Genomic DNA, 24,279 nt, shown 5'->3' with positions numbered 1-24,279 from the left:
CCCCACTCAGAACAGGCACAGCAGCTGTAAAGTATTTCAGCCACAATAATCTTAAATATTCAGCTTTGTTTTCTATTTGATCTATTTCTGTTTGCACCCCTGTCATTGGGACAAAACCTGATTCCCAGCCCCCACCTCATCTGGGACAAGAATCTTGCTTCTTGTTAGTTCCACCTCCGAGCCCCAGTGTTTCCCCAGGAGAAAATGAGCACGAAAAAATGCCTCTTCTCCTCGGCTCATTGTTCTGAGAAGCAAAAGGCAAACTCTGTTGCAGCCTTCTCCCCTCCGGTCCCCTTCGCAAATAAACACCAGTTTATCTACGCGTCCTGTATAAAGGGGACAGTTACAGAGAGGGGCCCACAGTGCACAGGAGCCTCTGTGTGCCCAGGCTCCAAGCAGGGACTGAGTGGGGCAGCCCCAGCCCCAGCCCCAGGCACCTACCATGTAAACAAGATCCCCATCTGTCGGGTGGGCGGGAAGAATCGGCTCTCAACAAAGCCCAACTGGAGGAAATAACTCATCAGCAGCTCAACACCGGCCTCATCCCGGCTGGGTGTCCTACAAGCCTGGAAGGAACGGCACCGTGGGGGTGAGGTGAACACACAGGCTGGAAGGCGCTCACACACGCTGTTTCTGTGGAGCTTGGCCCTGCTATTGGTATCATGAACTCTAGGAGGGGTGGGAGGGCTGGGATGAACTCAGGAGTGCCAGAATCCAGCCCCAGCCATGCCAGTGGGCAGGCCTCTTCCCTTCTGTGGCCTATGTGACAAGTAGACAGATGATTCTAACAGCCCTTCCCGATCACCTCCAACCATCTGCAATTCTATAAGATTTCAAATGCAATAGGGAGAATATCCTGAAGACTCAACAAGCTCCAGCAGCCACCCTCCCCTCCCTGCTGCATACAGAAACGTACTTGTCTCAGATCCATAAGATCTGCTATTTCATCTTCATATAGGTAGCTATCTTCACTGTAGTGTTCCAGAATAAAATCCTGTAAGATAAAATGGAGATAAGGTGTGATTCAAAACCATAAAGAGGTAAAAGAGTAACATCTAATGTGCTCACTTGAAAAATACATGAAGCTCTAGCTGGTTTGGCTCAGTGGACAGAGTGCTGCCTGCAGACTGAAGGATCCTGGGTTTGATGCTGGTCAAGGGCACATGCCCGGGTTGCAGGCTCGATCCCCAGTGGGGACCGTGTAGGAGGCAGCCAATCAATGATTCTTTCTCATCATTGATGTTTCTCTCTCTCTCTCCCTCTCCCTTCCTCTCTGAAATCAATAAAAATATATTTTAAAAAATACATGTAGAATACAAAAAAACCTATGGGAGCTTGTACACTACCATGATTTTCTGAGTGGTAGGGTTTATTTTCTTAATTGTATTTATGTGTATTTTAAAATTTTGCTTTACAACAATAAAAAGGAAAGCTGAAATTATTATTTCTAAAAATGTCTTTGCAACACAGGTAAGTGACCTGTACATTAAATGATGCTGGTAAACGTCGCAGATATTCAGGAGCTCAGACCTGCATCCTCTGGGCTCCCAGGGTCTTCCTGGAAAAGGAAACTTGTATCTGGGGATGCTACCCTCAGGGCCTGCGATGTGAACCTTAGTGACAGCAGCTCTGGCACGTCCACAAATGAAGCCCCCCAGCGAGACTTCCTACTGGGCCCACTGCCCAGTGCTTGACAAGCACTGTGTGAGCTCACTCAGTCACAGGGCACTACTGATGAGCATGGGCCTGCGCCAGGCCTGGTCACAGTGCCTGGGCTACACCAGTGAACAAAACAAAGATCCTGCCCAGTGGAGCTTATATTCTCTCAGGAGCACAGACAATAAGTAACAGGCACAACAAATATGTAAATCACATGGTATATTAGAAGATGGCAAGTATTACAGGGGAAAAAACAAGAGCAGTAAAGGGGGGTGGAGAACACATTCTTGCAAACATCCTCTGTGAGCACTGGCTCTCCTTGGCTGCAAGAAAGGTGGGGAGAGATTGTGCAATCATGTTTCCCAAGTGTCTATGAGGATTCTCTTTACACACTTTCTACAATAATAATGTAATTAAGCAGATAACTATTAAACTTTAGTGAAGGACATTAGTTATGTCCGTCTTTCATTTAATTCATAAAGTCATTTTTTTTAAATAATTTTTTATTGATTTCAGAGAGGAAGGAAGAGGGAGAGAGAGATAGAAACATCAATGATGAGAATCATTGATTGGCTGCCTCCTGCATGCCCCACACTGAGGATTGAGTCTGCAACCCGGGTATGCGCCCTGACCAAGAATCGAACCGTGGCCTCCTGGTTCATAGATCAATGTTCAATCATCAAGCCACGATGGTTGGGCTAATTCATAAAATCATTTAAATAAGATAGATGTTGTTTCTGCCCCCATAAACTTGCTGTTTGTTGATAGCAACAATTAGAAATATATTCATGGATGAAAATGTGCAACACTGTAAGGTACATTTTTGTCCAAATTAGATTTGACTCTGATTCTAATGAATTTCAATTAAAACCCAAAAATACTGTTTTTGCAAAACTTGACAAAGTATGAAAGTAAAAACATGGAAGAAAAGCTAAGAACGTTTTTTTGTTTTTTTAAAATATATTTTATTGACTTTCTACAGAGAGGAAGGGAGAGAGATAGAGAGTTAGAAACATCGATGAGAGAGAAACATCGATCAGCTGCCTCCTGCACATCTCCCACTGTGGATGTGCCCGCAACCAAGGCACATGCCCCTGACCGGAATCGAACCCGGGACCCTTCAGTCCGCAGGCCGACGCTCCATCCACTGAGCCAAACCGGTTTCGGCGCTAAGAACGTTTTGAAAAGCATAGTAATAACGGAGGCTGGCTCTCTTTACAAAGTGTTGAAACATACAGGGGTTAAACAGTGAGAAATGATCAATGAAACCAGATATGGATCTGAAACAGGCTGAAGCGAATTCGAGAATCAGGTATATAACTAAAGCAAGAATTGCAGGAAGTGGAGAAGGCTGAAGCATCCAACAGATTCAGGGAGGAAGGAGGTGGCACACACAAATGGTGTGATGGCTGTGAGTTTAAGGAAAGAGCTGTTACAGTGGTATGGATGGTGTGGGAGCTCCAGGGCCATTAGAACCCCAGAGCTAAAGGGCCAAGGGGGAGAAGGAGCTTTGGAAACCCGGAGAGGTGGCTACCTGAGGTGGGTTCTGAATGGCCACCATGACCTTCCCTATGGGAATGCAAACGGAAGCCAGTTGAGCCCTGGCCGGCGAGGGTTGGTGATCAGAGCGTTGGCCCTCTCACCAAAGGGTCACAGGTTCGACTCCCAGTCAAGGACACGTACCTGGGTTGCAGATTTGATCCCCAGGGTCAGGGTGTGTTCAAGAGGCAATCAATTGATGTGTCTCTCACACTCTCTCTTTTCCTCCCCCTCCCTCTCTCCCTTCCACTCTCTCTAAAAGTCAATGGAAAAAATATCCTTGGGTGAGGATTAACAACAATAACAACAACAAAGGAAGCCAGTTGAGGGAGCTGGGAATAAATGCCAACTTCCCTCTCTTCCCATCCTCTCATCTCCTGCTGGTGCCCCTCCCACTTGGCCATACCCAATAAAAAAAAAACCATAGAGTAGGAGCTAGTCCAGCCGTGGGCAAACTACGGCCCGCGGGCCGGATCCGGCCTGTTTGAAATGAATAAAACTAAAAAAAAAAAAGACCGTACCCTTTTATGTAATGATGTTTACTTTGAATTTATATTAGTTCACACAAACACTCCATCCATGCTTTTGTTCCAGCCCTCCGGTCCAGTTTAAGAACCCATTGTGGCCCTCGAGTCAAAAAGTTTGCCCACCCCTGAGCTAGTTGCTGTCTCCCTGGCACAGAGCAGGATGGAAGAGGGTAGGGTGGTGGGGGATGGAGGGAAGGAGGAAAACAGACATCACCCAGCACCACAGATGGAGTCTTTATACATAGTGCATGGAAACTGGCTGCCTGTTTGGTGAAAATAAAAAGTTAAAGCCTTACACCACACATTTTCACCAAAACAAATTCCAGACAGATTAAAGATTTGATGTTAAAAAATTTTAAAGCAGTAAGAGAAACAATAGCAAAATATTTCTGACATCTTGGCATAGAGAGAATGTCTTTCTAGAGATGTCAGCAAGGCAGATTGCAAAGAGAAGAACTGATAACTTTAACAATATAAAACCTGTATGAAGAAAAATACAGTGTTTTTTTAAACTGGTTATTGCTTATATAACAAAAGTTAAAGGAAAGAATGTACTGAAATATTAGCAATATATAACACCAAGAATTACTATCTTGCACATGTTAAAAACAAAACTGTTTTATGTAATAAGAGCAACACTATGGCAAGCAAAGGACAATAAAAGTCATTTTGAAAAAGAGAAATGCAAGGGGCACATAAACATACACAAAAAGGTATTCAACTCTATTTCTGATCAAAGAATTGCAAACTATAATAAGGTATCACTTTTGCCTTGATTTCACAAAAATCAAAAAGATAGTTTTTTAAAAATCAAAATGATGAATGATACCGAGGGTAGCCAAAGGTGTAGGAAGACAAGCAGTTCCACACTGTAAGGAATGTAAGCAGGACCATTTCTGGTGGGAAGTCACATAATAGAATATGTATCTTTGACCTACCAGATTCACATCCAGAAATTTATCCAATGGGAATATTCAGCGAAGTGTGCAAAGAAGCTAACAGAGAACTGCTGATGGAAGCTGCCTAAAGAAGGAAATTAATAGCTACCCTGTTTAGGACAAGGAGACACCACACTAAGCCCTCATGGAAGGGAGGAGTCTCACGTCCTCGGGAGGGAGGCCCCTGATCAGAGGAAGAGCCCAGGTGTCCAAAGATTAAATGCTGAGCAAGTTATTGGGGAGAGGTAGTGGGTTTTGAGGGATCTCCACATGTCTTGGTATTTTCTGAACGTTTTGGAATAGTGTTTTTAATTAGAAAAATAAATAAAGTTCTATTTAAAAGCAAAAACAACAACTTGAATTGTCAGGTAAGAGAATGTAGTTTGATGGTGCTTTATAAAGAATTATTTTTATTGATTTCAGAGAGGAAGGGAGAGATAGAAACATCAATGATGAGAGAAAATCATTGACTGGCTGTGTCCTGCATGCCCCCTAATGGGGATCTGCCTGAAATCTGGGCATGTGCCCTGACCGGGAATGGAACCATGACCTCCTGGTTCATAGGTTAACACTCAACCATAGGTCAAGCGAGCCACACTGGTCAGACATGATGGTGCTTTTTAATGAGACCATTTTAAAGGCTATTTATTTAAAATAAAACCAAATCACATTGTGAGGCTTTACTAACCTTTAAACGTCACACAGACACATATGACAGATTTAAAAACAATCTGAATTGCCCTAATGAAGTCAGGCAAACTATTTCTGTAGCACCTGTCTGTTACTCTGAAGCACAAATGTGGAAGGGAGAAAACAGAATGTCCCCAAACGTTCTCATTTTTGTCTAACTGACATTTGTAGAGTCCCTTTTAGGCTAAATGACATGGTTGGGAGCCTCAGCTGAATAGTAGCTGGCCACAGCACGTGACTTTTTTCACTGGCTTTAATGTGGAATTCAGCACGTGACATGTTTGAATCCTTACAGATGCCTATAAAACTCCCAAGTTTCTCCAAGACTCTCCCTTTAAAATGCCTACACTCTTGCAGCTCTAGCACCAAGTAACAAATTAAATCTTAAGAAAATTATCCTACAAAAGCAACTGAAGACATTTCCACAGACAGACAGTCTGAGTGTCAGGCCTGTGACAGTGTCACATCTAAAAGTTCAAGTAGCCAGTGAAAGGCTGGCATAAAACTGTTTCCTAGATTGTTTTCTACCCAGATAATCCAATCTCTGGTGATCCTGGGCCCTACAAGACCACCAATGTCCTTCTCAAACCCAAAATGAACCCCACACTCCCAGGGACCTGCACCAGGATTAAACAAGGCTGCAGGCAAAAAGGCCCTGGGAGAAGGGGCTTATGTCAAGTGAGTCACAGTCTCTGCTCCAGAAGGGAAGTCAAGTGCAGAAGCTTTCAAAGCATTAACCAATTGCTTTTATTATTATTTTTTTATATGGTAAAACAACTAGTCTTTAATTATATTTCATAAATCAAAGTCCAAACTAAAGTCACATCTATATATATAAAAGGCTAATATGCAAAGTGTCCCCTCAGGAGTTCGATCGGGAGACCGGGATCTGATTGCTTTTAAAAGGACAAATGCTATAGTGCCCCAAATACCATATGATACTTTATTCTTTCCTAAACTAAAATTAGTCCAGAATGAGTCACAAGGATTACTATGAAAAGAAACTTAATTCTTTGAAGCACTTTTTCATGATGCTGGGATTAATTCCTATATACCAGGCCTGTGCTGGAAAGCTCAGAGACGGGCACTACCTTCCACCCCATCTCCACTTTCTCCTCCTAATTGGAAGTCTGAGGGGATTTGTTAAAACTCAGACTAATGGAGCTGGGAGAGGAGAAACAGGAGGGCATTCCAGGTTTCAGGAGGCTCTCCTGGCCCCAGCCTGCAGGCGAGGCATTTCCTGCTGCCTCCAATCAGGGCACTTTTAACCCAGCAGGCAGGGCCTGTGACACACCAGCATCCAGCTCGGTGACAGGCACAGGTGGGCCTACAGGTATCATCTGCCTGCCAGAGACACACACAGTCAAAAGGAAGTCACATACTGTTCAATTGTAAGAGGCGAATTGTATGGTATATAATTTATATCTCAATAAAGCAATTATTTTTAAAAAAAGAAAGAAGAAAGGACAAAGAAAGAAAAAGAGGGGTGAGGGGGAGGAGACCAGATCTCCAGAAATTGGATGGGGGAAAAACAACAACCATAAACTCTAGTTATTCACGTATTTAAGGATTGTGAAAACCAACATCTTTGATTTACTTTGAAATGCATCAAACAATAAGATGAGCCTGGTTAGTGTGGCTCAGTGGTTGAGCGTTAATCTATGAAACAGGAGGTCACGGTTCAATTCGGATCGGGGCATATAAGCAGGTTGCAGGCTCGGTCCCCAGTGTGGGGCATGCAGGAGGTGGCCAATCAGTGATTCTTTCTCATCATTGATGTTTCTATCTCTCTCCCTCACCCTTCCTCTCTGAAATCGATAAAAAATATATTTTAAAAAATGAGTTGGTATACAGACACAAGGATGCAGAGATGGATAAATCTGTGAGAAAGTAACTATAATAAAATGTTCATGATAGAATCTAGGTAGTGAATATACAGGAGTCCACTGTAAAATTCTTTCATCTTTCCTGTAAGTTTGGAAATTTTCACAATAAAATGTTTAGGGAAAATATGTAGCTATTTTTCCAAAAATATGGCCTATATCAGTTACAAAATTTAAGAAAAAAAAATACTAAAATAGGATACAATTTTTTAATTCCAAAGCATGTCCACCACAGACCCTCTTTTTTAAAAAAAATAAATCTTTATTGTTGAAAGTATTACATATGTCCCCCAATTTCCCCCTTGACCTCTTCTAGCGCGCCCCCACTCCTTGCCCCAAGTCTTCAGCACCCTATTGTCTGTGTCCATGGGTTATGCATATATGCATACAAGGCACCACAGACACTCTTTGACTTGGCCTCAGAGTGACTAAAGAATACCAGAAGACTGCACTAAGTTCTCTGTGCAGCAACAGGGCTCGGGCTCACCCTGCAGAAACCAATGGACGCTTGGCCCATTGAGCCTAAGGCCACTTGCTGGGAATACTACATTTTTATATCAGAGACTCCAATCAGAGTACTTCTCCCACTTCCCACCTGAACCCAGCAGGCAGGGCCGGTGACACACCAGCATCCAGCTCAGTGACACAGGTGTTTAAGAAAACAGTGATTCCAGCTCCCATTGCTTTGAGATTTACCTTGAGAACGACTGAAAAGTCAACATCCTTGGTTTCCTTCAGGCCAAGTGGAATCAGCGGGATTGTAAACGTCTCCCTAGAAGAAGCACAGCACCTTGGTTTATGAACATCCCTATACTGGCCACTCTGTACCTACAGCCTCCCCAGTAGCCCAGCTCAGGTCCCCACCACCCCCTCCTCACATCAACCCCAAACACCAGTTCATTTTCCATAAAGACGACTCTGGACACATCCCTGTCCTGGTCCCAGCCTAACACACAAGGGCCTACCACCATCTCAATCAGTTTATCCCTCCAATCTCAGCCCTTCCTCCAGTAACTTTGCTGAGAACCTACCATGTGCCAGGACCTGCGCCTGGGTCCCACCTCGCCTGCAGCCCTCATCCCTGGGCTCTCAGTTGCCTCCTCCTTGGGGTATATCTCTCTAGGTGTCTCATCACCTGCATGAGGAAGGCCTTGAGGGCAGATGCCCCATCGGACAACTAAGTGCTCCTAGCTCCCAGCCCAGGGTCAGGCCCTGGCTAGCTACTTCCCCTCCCCCTCCTCCCCCAGCAACTGACTACTTGGTTACCCCATAGGTTACCCTGGGAGTGCACCCTGAGCCTAGTTCTTAGGGGCAGGGCCAACAGGAAGTGAACCTGGCTCAGGCTGTGTTCTGCAAACAGGGATTTAGCTCCCTGACCTGTAACAGGAGACCTCCTGAGGCTGCTCAGCCCGGCCAGGGGAGAAGGCCAGGAATGCTAAGCAGGGTGAATGGACAATGCAGCTGTAAGCTGAAACTGTCTCTGTGCTGGAAGGAAAACAAGGGGCTGTGCTCAAAGCAGGCAAGAGGCCTGTGGCTTCCCCAAAGCCCGCAGGGGAAGCCGGACCCTGCCGGAAGGAGATGAGGATGGGCCATGCCCCTCCCCTCTGTCCTCAGCACCCGCCTGTCCTCACCCCACATAGGGCTGGAGGCAAGGTCTGCTCTTTCTGTGCCTGTCCAGGCGATCCCCCTGGCCAGGGCACCCCAGCCCCACTCTTAGGCTAACCTCTGACCTCCCTGTGTTTCTCATCTGCACAATGAGATTGTTTCTTCCTTGCCTACCTCACAGAAGTGTTTAAAGATCAACTAAGAAAGAGGCAATCTGCTTTGAAAACAGGAAGAGGGGGATTCAAATGCAAGGGGGCATTATGAATGTGCACATCTCTAGCTCCTCTTCCCAATGGCCCAGGGGACAACTGGCACTTTAGAGCCACACTGTGATCACACTGAAGCCTTATTGCATGTCTCTGTGAGAGGTCTTTACAATGGACATCCCTGAGCTTCAGTACAAGTGGGAATAGGAAGCATCCTCCATTTATCACCAAAGTTTGGCCCTGCCTTGCCTCCTCGAGGAACTTTGACCTTTTGGGCAAAACACTGGAATTTAATACCCGAGTGTAGCTGGGAGAAACACTGCACTGGTTCTGATTAGGTGACCAAAACCACACTGTGAGCCCAGAGCTGAGTGAGCCAGGGCCCACGGACGTCACAAAGGGGAGAACAGAGGTTTCACAGGTCTCATGGGCTAACGCTCTCCCCCTGGCTCTGAAAAACACACCTGTGGCGTGCAGAAGACTGGGGACAATCAGGAAAAGCACATTCCAAAGATGACTCAAGGTTTTCAAATGTCATCCTTCTGTTAATCCAGGGATCGATTTTCTGACTGAGTTTCCCCTCGGGCTCTCCTCCCTTTTAAGAAGTTTCACTTCCCCACGCAGAAAAGGAGGCAAACTCTTCTTTGGAGCTTCTCAGAGTTATTTCTCCTTAAAGATGGACAGTTCCCACCTTGGGGCGAGAGACTCCCTGAGCTTTCTGAAAGCCACACCTTAATACCTTGCCTCACACAAACACTACCTATGGGACACTTCTGAGCTAGAACATCCGTTCCTCAAATATTTAACGGAGCACATTTCTGAAGTATCAGTTGCTTCTCCTCAGAGAACTCCCATGAGTCCCCTAATCTTTGACATAAAAGGCAGTTTAGACATGTTTGCATTCATCAACAAAGTGATCCAGGCCTTGTGCTGGTGGTGAGGCCTGAGCCTCAAGGGAAGAAGACAGGGCAACCTGGGCCCCACCTGGCAGTTCGGCTCTCACAGCTAACCACAAAAGCACTTTCAGGGCATTTTTATGGCTGAGCCACCCAGTTCATGTGAGAGAGGCCATCTCCTTGCCTGGATCCAGCCATGCAGTTCTCCCATAAAACCATGTTCCAAAGGGTCCCAGGACAAAGAAATGCCTTTGTCCAATTCTCCAGATGTTCCCAACAAACTCCAGAAGTTCATCCCTGGTATCTGGCTCAACCCCAAATCTAATCATTTCCTTGCTTCCCAAAGGGGATTGTCTCACCCCCGGGACTATCCCTGCACCATTCGTGGTGTGGCATGATCTGAGGCTCAGAAAGTACCTGGAAGAAGCGTTATCCACACTTACTCTGTGCTCTGATAGACTCCCACTGAGATGTTGAGCCCCTCCAGCTCTTCCTTGAGCATCTGCAGGTCTGAGTTCACAAAGCTCAATTCCAGGCGCACCTGCTCGCGTACCTTGTGGTTCGTGGCTGCTCTGTTAAAAAAGAGGGGGAGAGAAGCGCCCTCAGCCAGATATCTCAGCTGCTAGGTGAGCAGACACCCCAATCCTTGCAGGGGAGCTCTGAGATACCACCTGCAGATGTGATCAGATAAGGTGTCTCAGGAATGCCAGGCACCTGCCCCTTTTTGAGCCACATCTACCAGCAAATGGCCCTGGACATAGCCAATGACACTGAGCTGCCATGCATAAATCCTAAGACATCTCTGCAAAGAATCAGCCTTGAGAAGAGAACAGAGAACTGTTCACAGCCACCCATAAAGGACCATAAATTATCCCCTCAAAAGAAAATGGGTGAGAAAATAGAGGAGGTAACACTTCCCAGCTCATTCTACGAGGCTAATATTACCCTGATCCAAAACCAGAGCAAGACAGCACAAGAAAGCAATATGACAGACCAATAGCCTTCATAACTAAATATGCAAAAATCCTCAATAAAATATTAGCAACTTGAACCTAGCTAAATATATAAAGGATTATACACCATGACTAAGAAGAATTCACCCCCAACTGCAAGGTTGGCTTAACACCTGAAAATCAATTAACGTAACATACTATATTAATAGAACAAAGGACCAAAAAACACATGGTCACTTTAATAAATGCAAAAGAAGAGTACGGGGGTCAGTTGGTTATAGCATTGTCACAATACACAAGGTTGCAGGTTTTATCCCTGGTCAGGGCACACACAAGAATCAACTAATGGCCCTAGCCAGTTTGGCTCAGTGGATTGAGTGTCGGCCTGCAGACTGAAGAGTCGTGGGTTCGATTCCGGTCAAGGGCACATGCCTGAGTTGTGGGCTCAATCCTTGGTGGGGGTGTGCAGGAGGCAGCCGATCGATGGTTCTCTCTCATCATTGATGTTTCTATCTCTCTCTCCCTCTTCCTTCCTCTCTGAAATCAATAAAAATTAAAAAAACAAAAAAGAATCAACCATTGAATGCATAAGTGGAACAACAAATTGATGTCTATTTCTCTCTCTAAAAATCAATCGATAAATTAAAAACATTTTTTAGAAAGTACAGGCATGATATTGCTGAATCAGTTCCAGACCACCATTATAACGGGAGTTGTGATTTTTTTTTTTGGAGTCATGATCTTTTTGATGGTGGAGGGTCTTGCCTTCAATTTGTAAAAAATGCAACATCTGTGAAGTGCAATTAAGTGAAGAGCAATACAACAAAGTATGCCTGTAGTTGGTAACAGGTATGCCAAGTGGTTTGGCTCTGTGATAAAAATTTTAAACAAACTAGGAATAAAAGAGAATTTACAAAACTTGATAAAGGGCATCTATGAAAACCCACAGCTATCATCATACTTCATGCTTTCCCTCTTATTATGATCAGAAATGAGGCAAAGATGTCCACTTCTGCCTCTGCTAACCAACATTGTACTGGAAGTTCAAGCCAGTGCCAATAAGGTAAATAAAGAAATTAAAGGTACCTGGATGGGAAAGAAAGAGTAAAACTGTCTTTATTCACAGATGACATAATCTTGACATGAAACAAATACTAGAACTAATAAATTTAGCAAAGTATACAAAAATCAATTTAAAGCTATATACTAGCAATACAAATATTCAAATACAGTGGGGCCTTGACTTACGAGTTTAATTCATTCCAAGACCGAGCTCGTTAAGGAGCTCGTTAACTAAAATTACTCTGTCAACTCAATGCAAAAAATCAGCCGAGACAGCTGGTATCTCAAAAAACTCATTAGTCAGGACACTCGTAAGTCAAGGCCCCACTGTATTAAGAAAACAATTTCATTCAAATTAGCATCAAAAAGAATACTTAGGAATAAATTTTAGAAAAGAAGCACAATACTCATACACTGAAAACTTCAAAACGTTGTTGAGACATTAAATGTCATGTTTATAAATTGGAAGACTCACCATTGTTAAGATATTCATTCTCCATGGACATTTTCTATTGATATGATAAAATTGCAATAACAAACCAGTAAGCTTTTTGGTAAGTGTTGACATGCTGACCCTAAAAATTATATGGAAATGCAAAGGACCTAGAATAATCAAATAATTCTGAAAAAGAACAAAGTTGGAGGACTTATGCTATCTGATTTTAAAACTTATTATAAATCCACATAATCAAGACAATGTAATATTGGCATAATGGACCTGAATAGAATCCAGAAATAAATCCTTACATTTGTGGTCAATTGACTTTGATAAAGGTGACAAGACAATTCCAAGGGGAAAAGACAGTCTTTCTGACAATTGGTCCTGAAGCAATTGCACATCCCTGGATATGTCAATGTCCCCAAGACTATCCCCAGGATCAGTGACTCATCAGGAGGATTCACAGGACTCAGAATATAATTGTACTCACGGCTCTGATTTTTTAAAATTTTTATTCTTTTATTATAATTGTTTTATTTTATTTGGTCTATTCCTTATTTTAATTTTTTTAATAATTCATTACTTTTTAAAATAATTACTTATTGTTGAATAATTATAATAATAATAGTATTATTATAATAATAGTATTACATATGTCCTTCTCCACCCCGACCTCCTCCAGCCTGTCCCTGCCTCCCCACCCTCACCACCTCATTGTCTGTGTCCATGGCCATGCATATATGCATACAAGGTCATTGGTTGATTACCTCCCAACCACCCACCCTCCCCCGCCTTCCCTCTGAGATTCTGCACTCTGTTCATGCTTCCATGTCTCTGTATCCACTCCATTCATCAGTTTATTTTGTTACTTAAATTCCACATATGAATGAGATCATGTGATACTTGCCTTTCTCTGACTGACTTATTTCACTTAGCATGATACTCTCCAGGTCCCTCATGCTGTTTCAAAGGGTAAGAGATTCTCCTCCTTTTTTACTGCTGCATAGTATTCCATGGTACCACAACTTTTTTTATCCACTCATCTACTGTTTCCAGATCTTAGCTATTATAAATTGTGCTGCTATGAACATAGGGGTGCATACATTCTTTCTTTTTTTCTCCAATATATTTTTAAAATTGATTTTAAAGAGGAAGGGAGAAGGAGAGAGAAATAGAAACATCAATGATGAGAGATGATCACTGATTGGCTGCCCCACACTGGAGATCGAGCCCACAATTTAGGTATGTGCCCTGATCAGGAATTCAATGGTGACCTCCTGGTTCATAGGTCTACACTCAACCACTGAGCCATGCCGGCTGGGCTACATTCTTTCTGATTGGTGTTTTGGGTTTCTTAGGATATATACCTAGAAGTGGGATGGCTAGTCAAATGGCAGTTCCATTATTTAATTTTTTTAGGAAACTCCATACTGTTTTCCATAATGGCTGTACCAGTCTGCATTCCCACCACTCATGGCTGATTTATTATAGCAAAGGACACACAGCAAAATCAGCAAAAGGTGCATGAGGTGAGGTCTGGAGGAAATCAGGCACAGGTGGCTGAGACCCCTTCCCAGGGAGTCACACAGAATGGCTTAATTTGTCCGGCAGGAAGTTATGACAATACATGTGAAACACTATCTACCAAGGAAGCTGATTAGAGACATAGTGTCCAGGGTTTCTAGGGGCTAGTCAGGCAGGCATCTCTGCCTAGCGTGTTCTAATATTCCAGACTTCCAGAAAGAAAGCAGGTGTTCAGCATAAATTACATTATTTGTACAAACTTAGGCACAGTGAGCCCCTCTAATTAATTCTGAGAATAGTGGGAACTCTCCTGAAATCTGTGTTTCCAGACACCAGGCAAAGGCCAACTTTGCAAGCAGGCCTTTCTAAGGATAGCCATCTCAGGCCTGCTATTATAGCTCTTCTCCACAACCTAAGTCTCTTTTTATTTTTTTTATTTTTATATCTTTACTGTTGATCTAAGTCTCTTATCACACTCAAATATTAAGTCAAAAACGGATCAGAAACCACAATACAAGAGTTCAAGCTCTAAAACTTCCAGGAGAAAACACAGGAGAGCCCTGGCTGGTTTGGCTCAGTGGATAGAGCATTGGCCTATGGACTGAAGGGTCCTGGGTTCAATTCCAGTCAAGGGCACATGCCCAGGTTGTGGGCTTGGTCCCCAGTGGGGGGAAGGGGGGAGATAGCCGATCAATGATTCTCTCTCATCATCGGTGTTTCTACCTCTCTCTTTCCTTCTTCATTCCTCTCTGAAATCAATAAAAATAAAAATAAAATTAAAAAAACACAGGAGAAAAATCTTCATGACCTTGGGTTGGGCAAAGTATTCTTAACTACAAACCGAAAGCATAATCCATAAAAAGGAAATTGATAAATTGGACTCTGTTGAATTTGTAAACTTCTGTGATTCAGAAGACACCATAAAAAGAAACAAAAAAAGAAACAAAGAAAAGCCACAGACTAGAAGAAAATATCTGCAAATTATGTATCTGATAAAGAATTTGCATCCAAAATGTATAGAGTTCTGTTCATTAAATAATAAAAAGACAATTCAATTTTTTATGGGGAAAAGATATGAATAGACATTTTACTAAAGACGATGTATGAATGGCTAATAAGCATGAAATGATACTAAATATCGTTAGTCAATAAAGAAATGCATATTGAAAGAATAATGAGATACCAATACACACCCCTAGATTACCTATAATAAAAAAGACAAACAATAATGTTATTGCAGATGTAGAGCAACTGGAACCCTCCTACACTGATGAATGTAAATGGCACAGCCACTATGGAAAACAGTTGGGTAGTTTCTAAAAATGTTAAACATAAACTTACTCTCTAATATTGTAATTCTGCTCCTAGGAATCTATATGAGAGAAAAGAAAGCCTATGTCCAAACAAAGACATGTAGGTCAATGTTTAAGTAGCATTATTCATAATAGCCCCAAAGTGGGAACAATCCAGAGATCCATCAACTGGCAAACAGATACACAAAATGTGGTACATCCACCGTACAGAATAGTGGTAAGCAATACGAAGGGGAGAACTGTACCCAAGTTCTCCAGTAGAGGTTTTGACACAGACTTGAAGACCTTACAGGTGGGTTCCTCATTTCATACAGATTAGGAATCACTGCAAAACAAGTGTCAGTGAAAACCAAGTACTGAGCCAGGCCTTGCTGCACACATTTCCATGAACCATCCAGGCAGGTCCTCAAGCCATCCCTCAGACCGAGTACAGTAAGTACTAAAATTTGTGCTCAGTTCATGGATGAGGACACCTGAAGTTCTCAGCCAAGAGCTCCAGCCAGAGAAAAAGGTACCTGTCCACCACCCCCTCCTCATTGATGAAAATCCAGCCCCGCTATCAGCTTTGCTTTGCTCACCACCTGTTCACTTACCTGCAGAGAGCTTTCCCTGCGGGCTGCCCTCCCCCCTGGGGTGGCTCCTCCACCTCACTACATATCTGGGTCCATCAGTTTCTGTCCATGATGTATTTATATTTCTTCTCAATGCCCCCTCTCTCCCCGTCTCTTAACCGAACTCCTCCTTGAGGAACCAACAAATTTTTGCTCCTCCCCCTCAGAAAAAGCCACCTGACCCTGGCTGCAGATGTGATGGCACCTGCCCTCTTACTGCCCAATAAAATGTTCACACATGTACATCTGGGCTCCCCCAGCCAGGCAATGAGATGTTGGAAGCTCAGTTTAGTGACTATCACTGGTTTGGGGATTTTTTTTGGCCATGATCATCAGTAAAAAATACATTTTATATCTCAACGCAGTACATGTACACACACCCCTAAAACAAAATTCTCACAAAACTATCCTTTGACATACATGTGATTCATGCCCTTATAGTCTATTCTACTCTAATAGGTTGTTTTTAAATATATTTCTTTATTGGTTTCAGAGAGGAAGGGAGAAGGAGAGAGAGATAGAAAGAAACATCAATGATGAGAGAGAATCATTGATCGGCTGCCTCCTGCACGCCCCCCACTGGGGATTGAGCCCGCAACCCAGGCATGTGCACTTGGCCGGAATCGAACCCCGGACCCTTCAGTCCGCAGGCTGACGCTTTATCCACTGAGCCAAGCTGGCTAGGGCTCTAATAGGTTGTTTTATTAAACACAATGGTGTTTGCAACTCTCCAATTTGGATTCTCTGACACTAAGTGAGTGCCCAACAATTTATTTCTGACACCAATTCCCAGGTTTAGCACAGACCCCACAATTATGGTCTTGGTGCCAAAAGACTGCCCCACTTCAAGCACCAGTTGCAAGTACAGGGCATCTAATCTGAGGAGGGGGTTCCCACAACCCCCTCCTCAGGTTAGATAATTCACTACAACAACTCACAGAACTCAGGAAAACACTTTACTTAGATTTACTGTGGTTTATTTTAAAGACCACAACTCAGGAACGACCAGATGGAAGGGACCCATAGGCCAAGGAGGGGTGTGGAGATTCCATATCCTCTCTCGGCATACCGTCCTCCCAGCACCTTGCCGTGTTCACTGACCCAGAGGTCCCCAAAACCCACTGTTTAGGGTTTTTACACAGTAGTTCCCAACCTTTTTTTGGCTGTGCCCCACCTAAGCATCTCTAAAATACTGATGATGCCCCCCCCCGTGACATATTATTCTTATTATTCAAAAAGTGAACTCCTATTCACACGGAGGAAGCCGAAAGGCCATTAACTTGGTCTAAACAAGCTACCAAAGAACATGGCATCCATGAAAGAGAAAAATAAAAGAACAAAAGGACAGTTGAAATACTGCCCCCACATCTTCATTCACTCCTGGTTTTTTTAAAATATGTTTTTATTGGTTTCAGAGAGGAAGGGAGAGGGAGAGGACCCCTGATTTAGACCTTAAGACCCTGTCCAAATACCTGGAGAGCCTCCAAATTGCCATCAATTTTTCCACCTCTACATATTTGCCACATCTCCTCCCTCTCAACTTGGCAACAATTTGGGAATTAGGATTTGCAACAAATCAATGAACTGCTCTCTGGATACAGACTTCTTTGTGTGGGTCACTCTCCAAAAGAGTTGGTGGCTAGGCAGAGTTTGGTTTCCACAATGCTGACCCCTTTGGGTACACCAGCAATTTTCAACCCTTTTCTTCTTCTCTTGGCACACATAAACTAATTACTAAAATTCTGTGGCATACCAAAAAATATATATTTTTTGCCAATATGACAAAAAAAGGTATAATTTTGATTAATTAAAAAATAAAGTAATTACCTACCTTTTTGCTCCAAAGTGACTTTTTAAAAAATCTGGTGCCTAGCCCTAGCTGGTTTGGCTCAATGGATAGAGCGTCGGCCTGTGGACTGAAGGGTCCTGGGTTTGATTCCTGTCAAGGGCACATACCTCAGTTGTAGGTTCCTCCCCGGCCCGGGCCCTGGTCAGGGCGAGTGCAGGAGGCAACCAATTGATGTGTTTCTCACACATAATTCTGTCTTTCTCTGTTCCACTCTCTCTAAAAATCAATGGAAAAAGATCCTCAAGTGAGGATTCATAAAAGAGGAAATCTGGTACCTATACTTGTATATAAGGATTTGGGGAACCAAGAATTAACCAATCAGATGTAACCTTACAATGCGACATAACCAATAAGATGCAACTCTATTATATGACCTATATATTTATGGTTAGAGACAGGGCATTCACACTTGTATGGCTATTGTTGTGTTGGCTGTTGTCATTTTTTTATTTAATAATCAAAGTTGGAAAAGAGGCCCTAGCTGGTTTGGCTCAGTGGATAGAGCTTTGGCCTGCGAATTTAAGGGTCCCAGGTCGATTCCAGTCAAGGGCACATGCCTGGGTTGCAAGCTTGATCCCCAGTGTGGGGTGTGCAGGACACAGCTAATCAATGATTCTCTCTCACCATTGATGTTTCATTTAAAAAAATGAAAGTTGGAAAAGAGGTCAGTGTCCCTGACTAAATAGTGAGGTATTGGATGTTTTAAAAATTCTTGTGGCACACTGGTTGAAAATCGCTGGGGTATACCAATGATTCAGAAGTTAACTATAGAGTTTGAGCTGTTTCTAGTACAGGTAATGATTTTTCACTGATTCACTTGTGGAAAGGGGCTTTTCGACTAAGGCACACCAATTCAATATGGTGCATGTGTTCAGCTCCTGTATCAAGGCTGCGGGAATAGCTTGGGGCAACAGACAAGAATGGAATCAGCTGACTCAAGTTAGGAATTAAGACCAGAGCCTTGGTCTCCTCCATACTGATGCCTGCACCTGAGCTGCCCTTCCAGATGAAAAAGAATGGCTTTTGCGGGCCTTCTTGTTAGAACATGGCTTTTCTCAGCTTTCCCTTGGGTGTGCACCTCCTCTGAGGCCCTGTGGTCTGGGTACAGCCAACACCCTGTGGTCTGAGGCCAACGGGGATGAGGCAGCAGGCGTTTCAGCCCTTTCCTGCCCAAAGTCTCCATGGCCTCCCTAGACCACCAGGGAAGGCCCACTCCCTTGGGTTTTCATAAGGAGCATGCACATACTACAAAAGTCCAGAATTGGAAGGTGTGCCACCTACTTTGTCTAAGGTCGTGGTCGGCAAACTGCGGCTTTCGAGCCACATGCGGCTCTTCCTAAGCCTTAGGAGTACCCTAATTAAGTTAATACAATGTACCTACTTATATAGTTTAAGTTTAAAAAATTTGGCTCTCGCCGAACCGGTTTGGCTCAGTGGATAGAGCGTCGGCCTGCGGACCGAGGGGTCCCGGGTTCGATTCCGGTCAGGGGCATGTATCTTGGTTGCGGGCGCGTCCCCACTGGGGGGCGTGCAGGAGGCAGCTGATGGATCTCTCTCATCGATGTTTCTGACTCTCTATCCCTCTCCCTTCTTCTCTGTAAAAAATCAATAAAATATATTTTAAAAAAATAATTTGGCTCTCAAAAGAAATTTCAATCGTTGTACTGTTGATATTTGGCTCTGTTGACTAATGAGTTTGCCGACCACTGGTCTAAGGGATCAACCACCACGTGTGAACAGGGGAAGGAAAGCCACATTCAATTATTTCCTGAGGCTACTGACCACATCTGCACCTGGTTTCCTCAGTTTGGAGTTTCTGAGGCCTCTTCCACCATAAGAGTCCCTGTGTGATGATGGCTTCTTGCCCCAAGTCCAAAATTTCTTTAACATCCCCATGATTTATGTTTTAAATGCATGTGAATTTTGCATTCTGACCCATATATCTCCATTTGTTTTTGCATCATTCCCCCTCTCCCCCAAGTCTTTTAGTAAAATTGTCCTTCCAGGAAAAGGCACCATAGGCTTGCACCAGCTTCCAGGGCCTTATTGGAGCAACTTGGCCTTAATCCATCCGACCCCAAATCTCGCTCTGCCAGGGGTTCAGGTAAACCACAGCAAGTGCTGCCTGGTGCTCTCATGTAGGCACCAGGCTAAGGCAGCAGGTCAGCCGAGCAGCCAGGACATGGCCCCCAGCTCATCTCTCAGTGTAAGAAGGCAGGTCTCAGAATTAGGGCAGGCACTAAAGGCCACGGAGAGCTTGCACACACCACTGCAGAGACACGCACCAGCCCCCTCAGAACTGACAGTGTGAGCAGTCATTTTCCTCAATCACTCTCCTTACAGCCAAAGCCACCCAGGTCACCCTGGCCCAGAACTTCACAACCCTTTGGGCTGGAGGTCACAAACTAGAGATTTGCGGGACTTGTTTGCTTGACTCCTAGGGTGTTTATTGCCCCCCACCCCTTGAACTAGTTGCCAATATGTAAAAATTCAACTATTAGAGGATTAAAAACAAAAAAGTCAGATCTTTAGAATCTTTGGGGGGAAAAAAATCTTAAGACCTGGCAACCCTGGCCCTGCCCTCCACACAGGGCAAATTGCAGCTGCCCCCCCCCCCCCCCAAAGAGCATATGCCCTGCACTTGGCCATAATTCTACCACAGCACCAGTCCCAACCCTTCACCCTTTTCCATGCCCATGAGGCCCCTGTAGGCCTCAGAGTGGGCCACTCCTTCTCCAGTCCAACAGCTACCAGTACAAGAGGGGAACATAAAGCCCGAAGAGTTTAAAAGACATACCCTTCTTCAAAGAACCAGTTAATGTAAACTATATGGCAACCTGCCTTAAATTTCACTGAGACTGACTCTGTTTCAGAGAAATGTCATCACATTTCTACCCCAGCTTTTCTCAAGGGAGGGGAGGGAACTGGGAAAAGAGAGAGAATATTGTCCTGGCTTAGCCTGAAAAAGAACATTAAAAATATCTGATATCTCATTAAAAAAATATCCGATATCTTCCTAATCAAACTCCAGGAAGTTCATGGGCTCCTGGCTGATACAGATCGGAGAAGACTTTGAAGGGGTATAAACCTGGCTCCTCACGGTGCCTGCCCTTACCAATGCAGCTAAGGACTGGGACCCTTGCATTTCTGCATTTTGGGGGACATTTTTCCAATGCCCTCCCCTCAAACATATTCCAACTGCTCTACCTTTATTTGGGGGCTGTGATGGGTAATATGGGAACCTGAAAACAGAAAAGCGGACAGGCATGACAGCGGGGCCCAATTTATAACTAAAACTACCCCTTGCTGGCAGGGCCACCTCATCAGCAACCCAGGTAAATCCACAGGGCTAGAGCTGGGCTTGGCTAAACGCCCTTTGTTTTTGGGAAACCGTTGGTACCGGTCGAGTCAGATTAATAAATACCTTCAGGGTTTCCTCTGACAACATTCTCCATGGAGGGGCACTTTGAACCTTTAGGTCACTGTGAGAATCATTAACAATACACTCCACCCCTGCCAGCTCTACAACTGCCGACTTGACAATGAGCTTGAGCCATTGGGCCTGAGAAAGGCTGTTTGCTGTTATTAACAGACCAAGACAGACAAAACCGCCCTAGTTCCCACCTGAGAAACCCCAAGTCTCCTGGTCAGAGAGGGCCTCCCTGACCACCCTTTGTCAACCTCTATCACATTTCCCTTTCATCAACATCCTAGAAACATCACCTCCTGACATGATTAGATGTTTACTTGGGTAAACACCACAAGAAACCAAGTGTCATGAAAGCAGTCTCATTTGAGTCGCTTGCAGCTTTATCCTGGCACTTCAAACACTACTGCCACTTAGTAGGTGCTCAACAAATCCATTTGTGGGTGAATGAACAGGCAAATAAATCAACGGTAGCCTGCTTCTGGGAAAGCCATGAGTCAGGGCTGCCCACCTGTCCCCTCGGCTACAGAACTGGCTCGTCAAAGTGTCAACCAAAACCTGCAGCCTCAACATACCGGGGGCCGTGCCTGCGGCCTTCCCAGCACAGCAAGCCCAGCACACAGCAGGCACTCCTGAAAACAGGGGTCTCTCCCGAGCTGCAGTGGCCACACGTGGTCCACAGTGCTGTGGACCTGACAATTCCGACTTTTCTGGGGACGGTGGCACTGTCAGACCTTTTAAAAGGTGAAATGTTACAATATTTTCCCAGTCTCCTCCAGTAATAATCTCCCTTTCACCTTGTTACAGAAGTAGCTAGAGAAGAGGTTCCCAGACACTTGTCCATCTCGGGATTTGTGTTCTGGGGCTAATCCTAGAGTAACAAAACCAAGACAGGCACAGCATTGTCGTTCCTGAATCCTGGTAGGTTCAGGGATTGCAAATAATATTCTCCTGGGCCTTTGCAGTAATCCATAATAAAACATGAATGAAAGTAATCCACGTACTTCATAAAAGAACATTCAAACACTGACAGAAGTAAAATGAAAAGGAGAGTCACCTACACCCCCAACACTGGTCTTGCTCCCAGAGCCAACTCTAGTAACAGCTTCTTTTCCATCCTTTTGGAAATAGTCTGTGCATACACAAAAACGTTTGTACAAATCCTTTAAAATAAACACAAGACATGCTGTCATGCACCCCTTCCCCCATTTAATATCTCAGAGATCTTTCTTAAGGAGCAAATACAGACTGATTCAGAAATGAATTTTGCCCAAATTCATGGTCAGAAAGCCTCCTCCTGTTTCTTAGTGCTCAGGTGAGTGGCCCCCACCTGGAGGAGTTGATCCTGCCAATCATGCATATCTGTGACTACCAGAGCATTGTGGTTCCTTCATAAAAACCCAGTTTGGTGTATTTACTTTTCCCAAAACCTCTGAGCTGTCTGGGCTCCCTAAGGCTAACCCATTGAAAACACCCATAAGCCATATCCTGCCAGGTTTCCGGGTTCTCTGCCAGCTTTCCAGGTTCTAGGTTCCAGGTTCCTATAAGCACTCCACATCTCCTTCTGAGGCTCCAGGAGGCATCTGTCTCACTTCCCAGACCAGCAGGCATGGTGCCTGCCTCAACTACCCAGTGCAGAAGGCAGCATGCAGCTGGCAAGAGTTACCCCTAGAACTCTGAAGCAAGTTCAGAAGAGGAAGCTGGCACGTGTTCTTGCATTGTACTGAAGGGGGTGGGGAGGGCTTGGAGCTGCCTGTGACACAGGTAAGGCTTCACTGAGTTCTATGCTTGATATGCTTGATAAGTAACTATTTTACCAACAGAGCATAGTAATGAGCGCCCCAGGAGTATTGGGCTGTACTGGGCCCCTCTCATTAGAGCAGTGGTTCTCAACCTTCTGGCCCTTTAAATACAGTTCCTCATGTTGGGACCCAACCATAAAATTATTTTCGTTGCTACTTCATAACTGTAATGTTGCTACTGTTAGGAATCGTAATGTAAATATCTGATATGCAGGATGGTCTTAGGTGACCCCTGAGAAAGGGTCGTTCAACCACCAAAGGGGTCGCGACCCAGAGGTTGAGAACCGCTGCATTAGAGGGATGGACACTGGAAATAGAAATACCTCCATTCCCTCCTTTTTGCCTTCCTTTCCTTTATACATTCAACACACAATTACCAAGCAGTGATTCGAGACCAGGCACAGTGTGAGGCGTAGAGAAAGTAGACAAGTCCCACAGAAAGCAGGGAAAAGAAACATGAATACAACATCTGGACCATCCTCCAGTGTCCCTCTATCCCCAAGCGCATGGCAGGCTCGGTAAAATACTTGCCTCAACACAACCAAGCTCTAGCAGAGAAAGGGCCTGCTCCAGGTGCCAGAAATGAGAAGGAAACCCAAAGCTAAAACCGAGAATTGGAGAGAAAGCTGGACAGGCCTAGGAGTTTAGGAATCGATGGCAGGCCTCAGGGGAGGCTGGGCTCCCAGCTGAGGCTGTGGAGCCAGCAGACACCTACTTCAGAAGGTTTTCTGCTCCCGTTCTCATCCGCACAGCTTTCAGGATCTGTTGGTTCAAGGCAGCCCTCTGATTCTGCAGTTTGCTTCGGCCAGTTTGTGCAAAGGGGTTGCAACCCTAAGGGAAAAGGGGAGATGCCCCAATCAGAGGTCAGCCACTCTAAAACTGATGACAACATTTAATAGAACAGAAAAGGATTTTGAAACTAAACTTTTTGAAAAACAAAAGTAACAAAATGGAAAATATGTAAAATATTGTAAAGTATAAAGAAAATAAAAGTCACTTATCATAATATACTCCAAACGGCCACTGTAAATTCGTTTCTTTTCTCCCCATGTATTTTATATACATGTTGTTATTTTCCACATTAGTGGCTGTGTCAGGAGTCCCCAAGATCAGCCCCCAGGTTTGGAGATTCGCTAGGACTCAAGGACTCAGCATGTAGTTGCATTCATGGTTAAGATGTACGACAGCAGCTCAGTGAGGATGCACAGATGGATCATAGAGGAAAAGACAGAGGAATCATTTACAGGCTTCTTTGTGCTCTCTCTCTCCCATGAGTGGTCGCAAGAGCACACTCTTCTCCCAGCAACTTGTATGCGATGTCTCTGTCCAGGTTGGCCCATTTGAGATTCAACAGCC

General features: G+C 44.3%; 1 protein-coding gene across 6 annotated transcripts in view; it reads right to left on the bottom strand.

Annotated features, from left to right (window-relative positions):
- RHPN2 (rhophilin Rho GTPase binding protein 2) overlaps positions 1–24,279 on the bottom strand; it is a 54,570-nt gene that overhangs the window by 18,745 nt on the left and 11,546 nt on the right. For 3 of the 6 annotated variants that reach the window (XM_023759874.1, XM_006095985.3, XM_023759876.1), the window contains 5 exons: positions 23,639–23,754; positions 10,387–10,515; positions 7,933–8,008; positions 917–994; positions 442–566 (listed from right to left, as the gene is read on the bottom strand). In XM_023759874.1, the coding sequence (XP_023615642.1) occupies positions 442–566; positions 917–994; positions 7,933–8,008; positions 10,387–10,515; positions 23,639–23,754 (524 nt within the window). Of the gene's footprint in view, positions 1–441; positions 567–916; positions 995–7,932; positions 8,009–10,386; positions 10,516–11,810; positions 11,947–23,638; positions 24,114–24,279 lie in introns of those variants that run through there. The other 3 variants (XM_023759875.1, XM_023759878.1, XM_023759877.1) reach the window with 3 other exon arrangements.

This window comes from Myotis lucifugus, unplaced genomic scaffold (assembly GCF_000147115.1).
Source record: "Myotis lucifugus unplaced genomic scaffold, Myoluc2.0 scaffold_164, whole genome shotgun sequence".
NCBI classification, from domain to species: Eukaryota; Metazoa; Chordata; class Mammalia; order Chiroptera; family Vespertilionidae; genus Myotis; species Myotis lucifugus.
The sequence above is the reverse complement of the archived record's forward strand: the minus strand, read 5'-3'. Positions and strand labels throughout refer to the sequence as shown.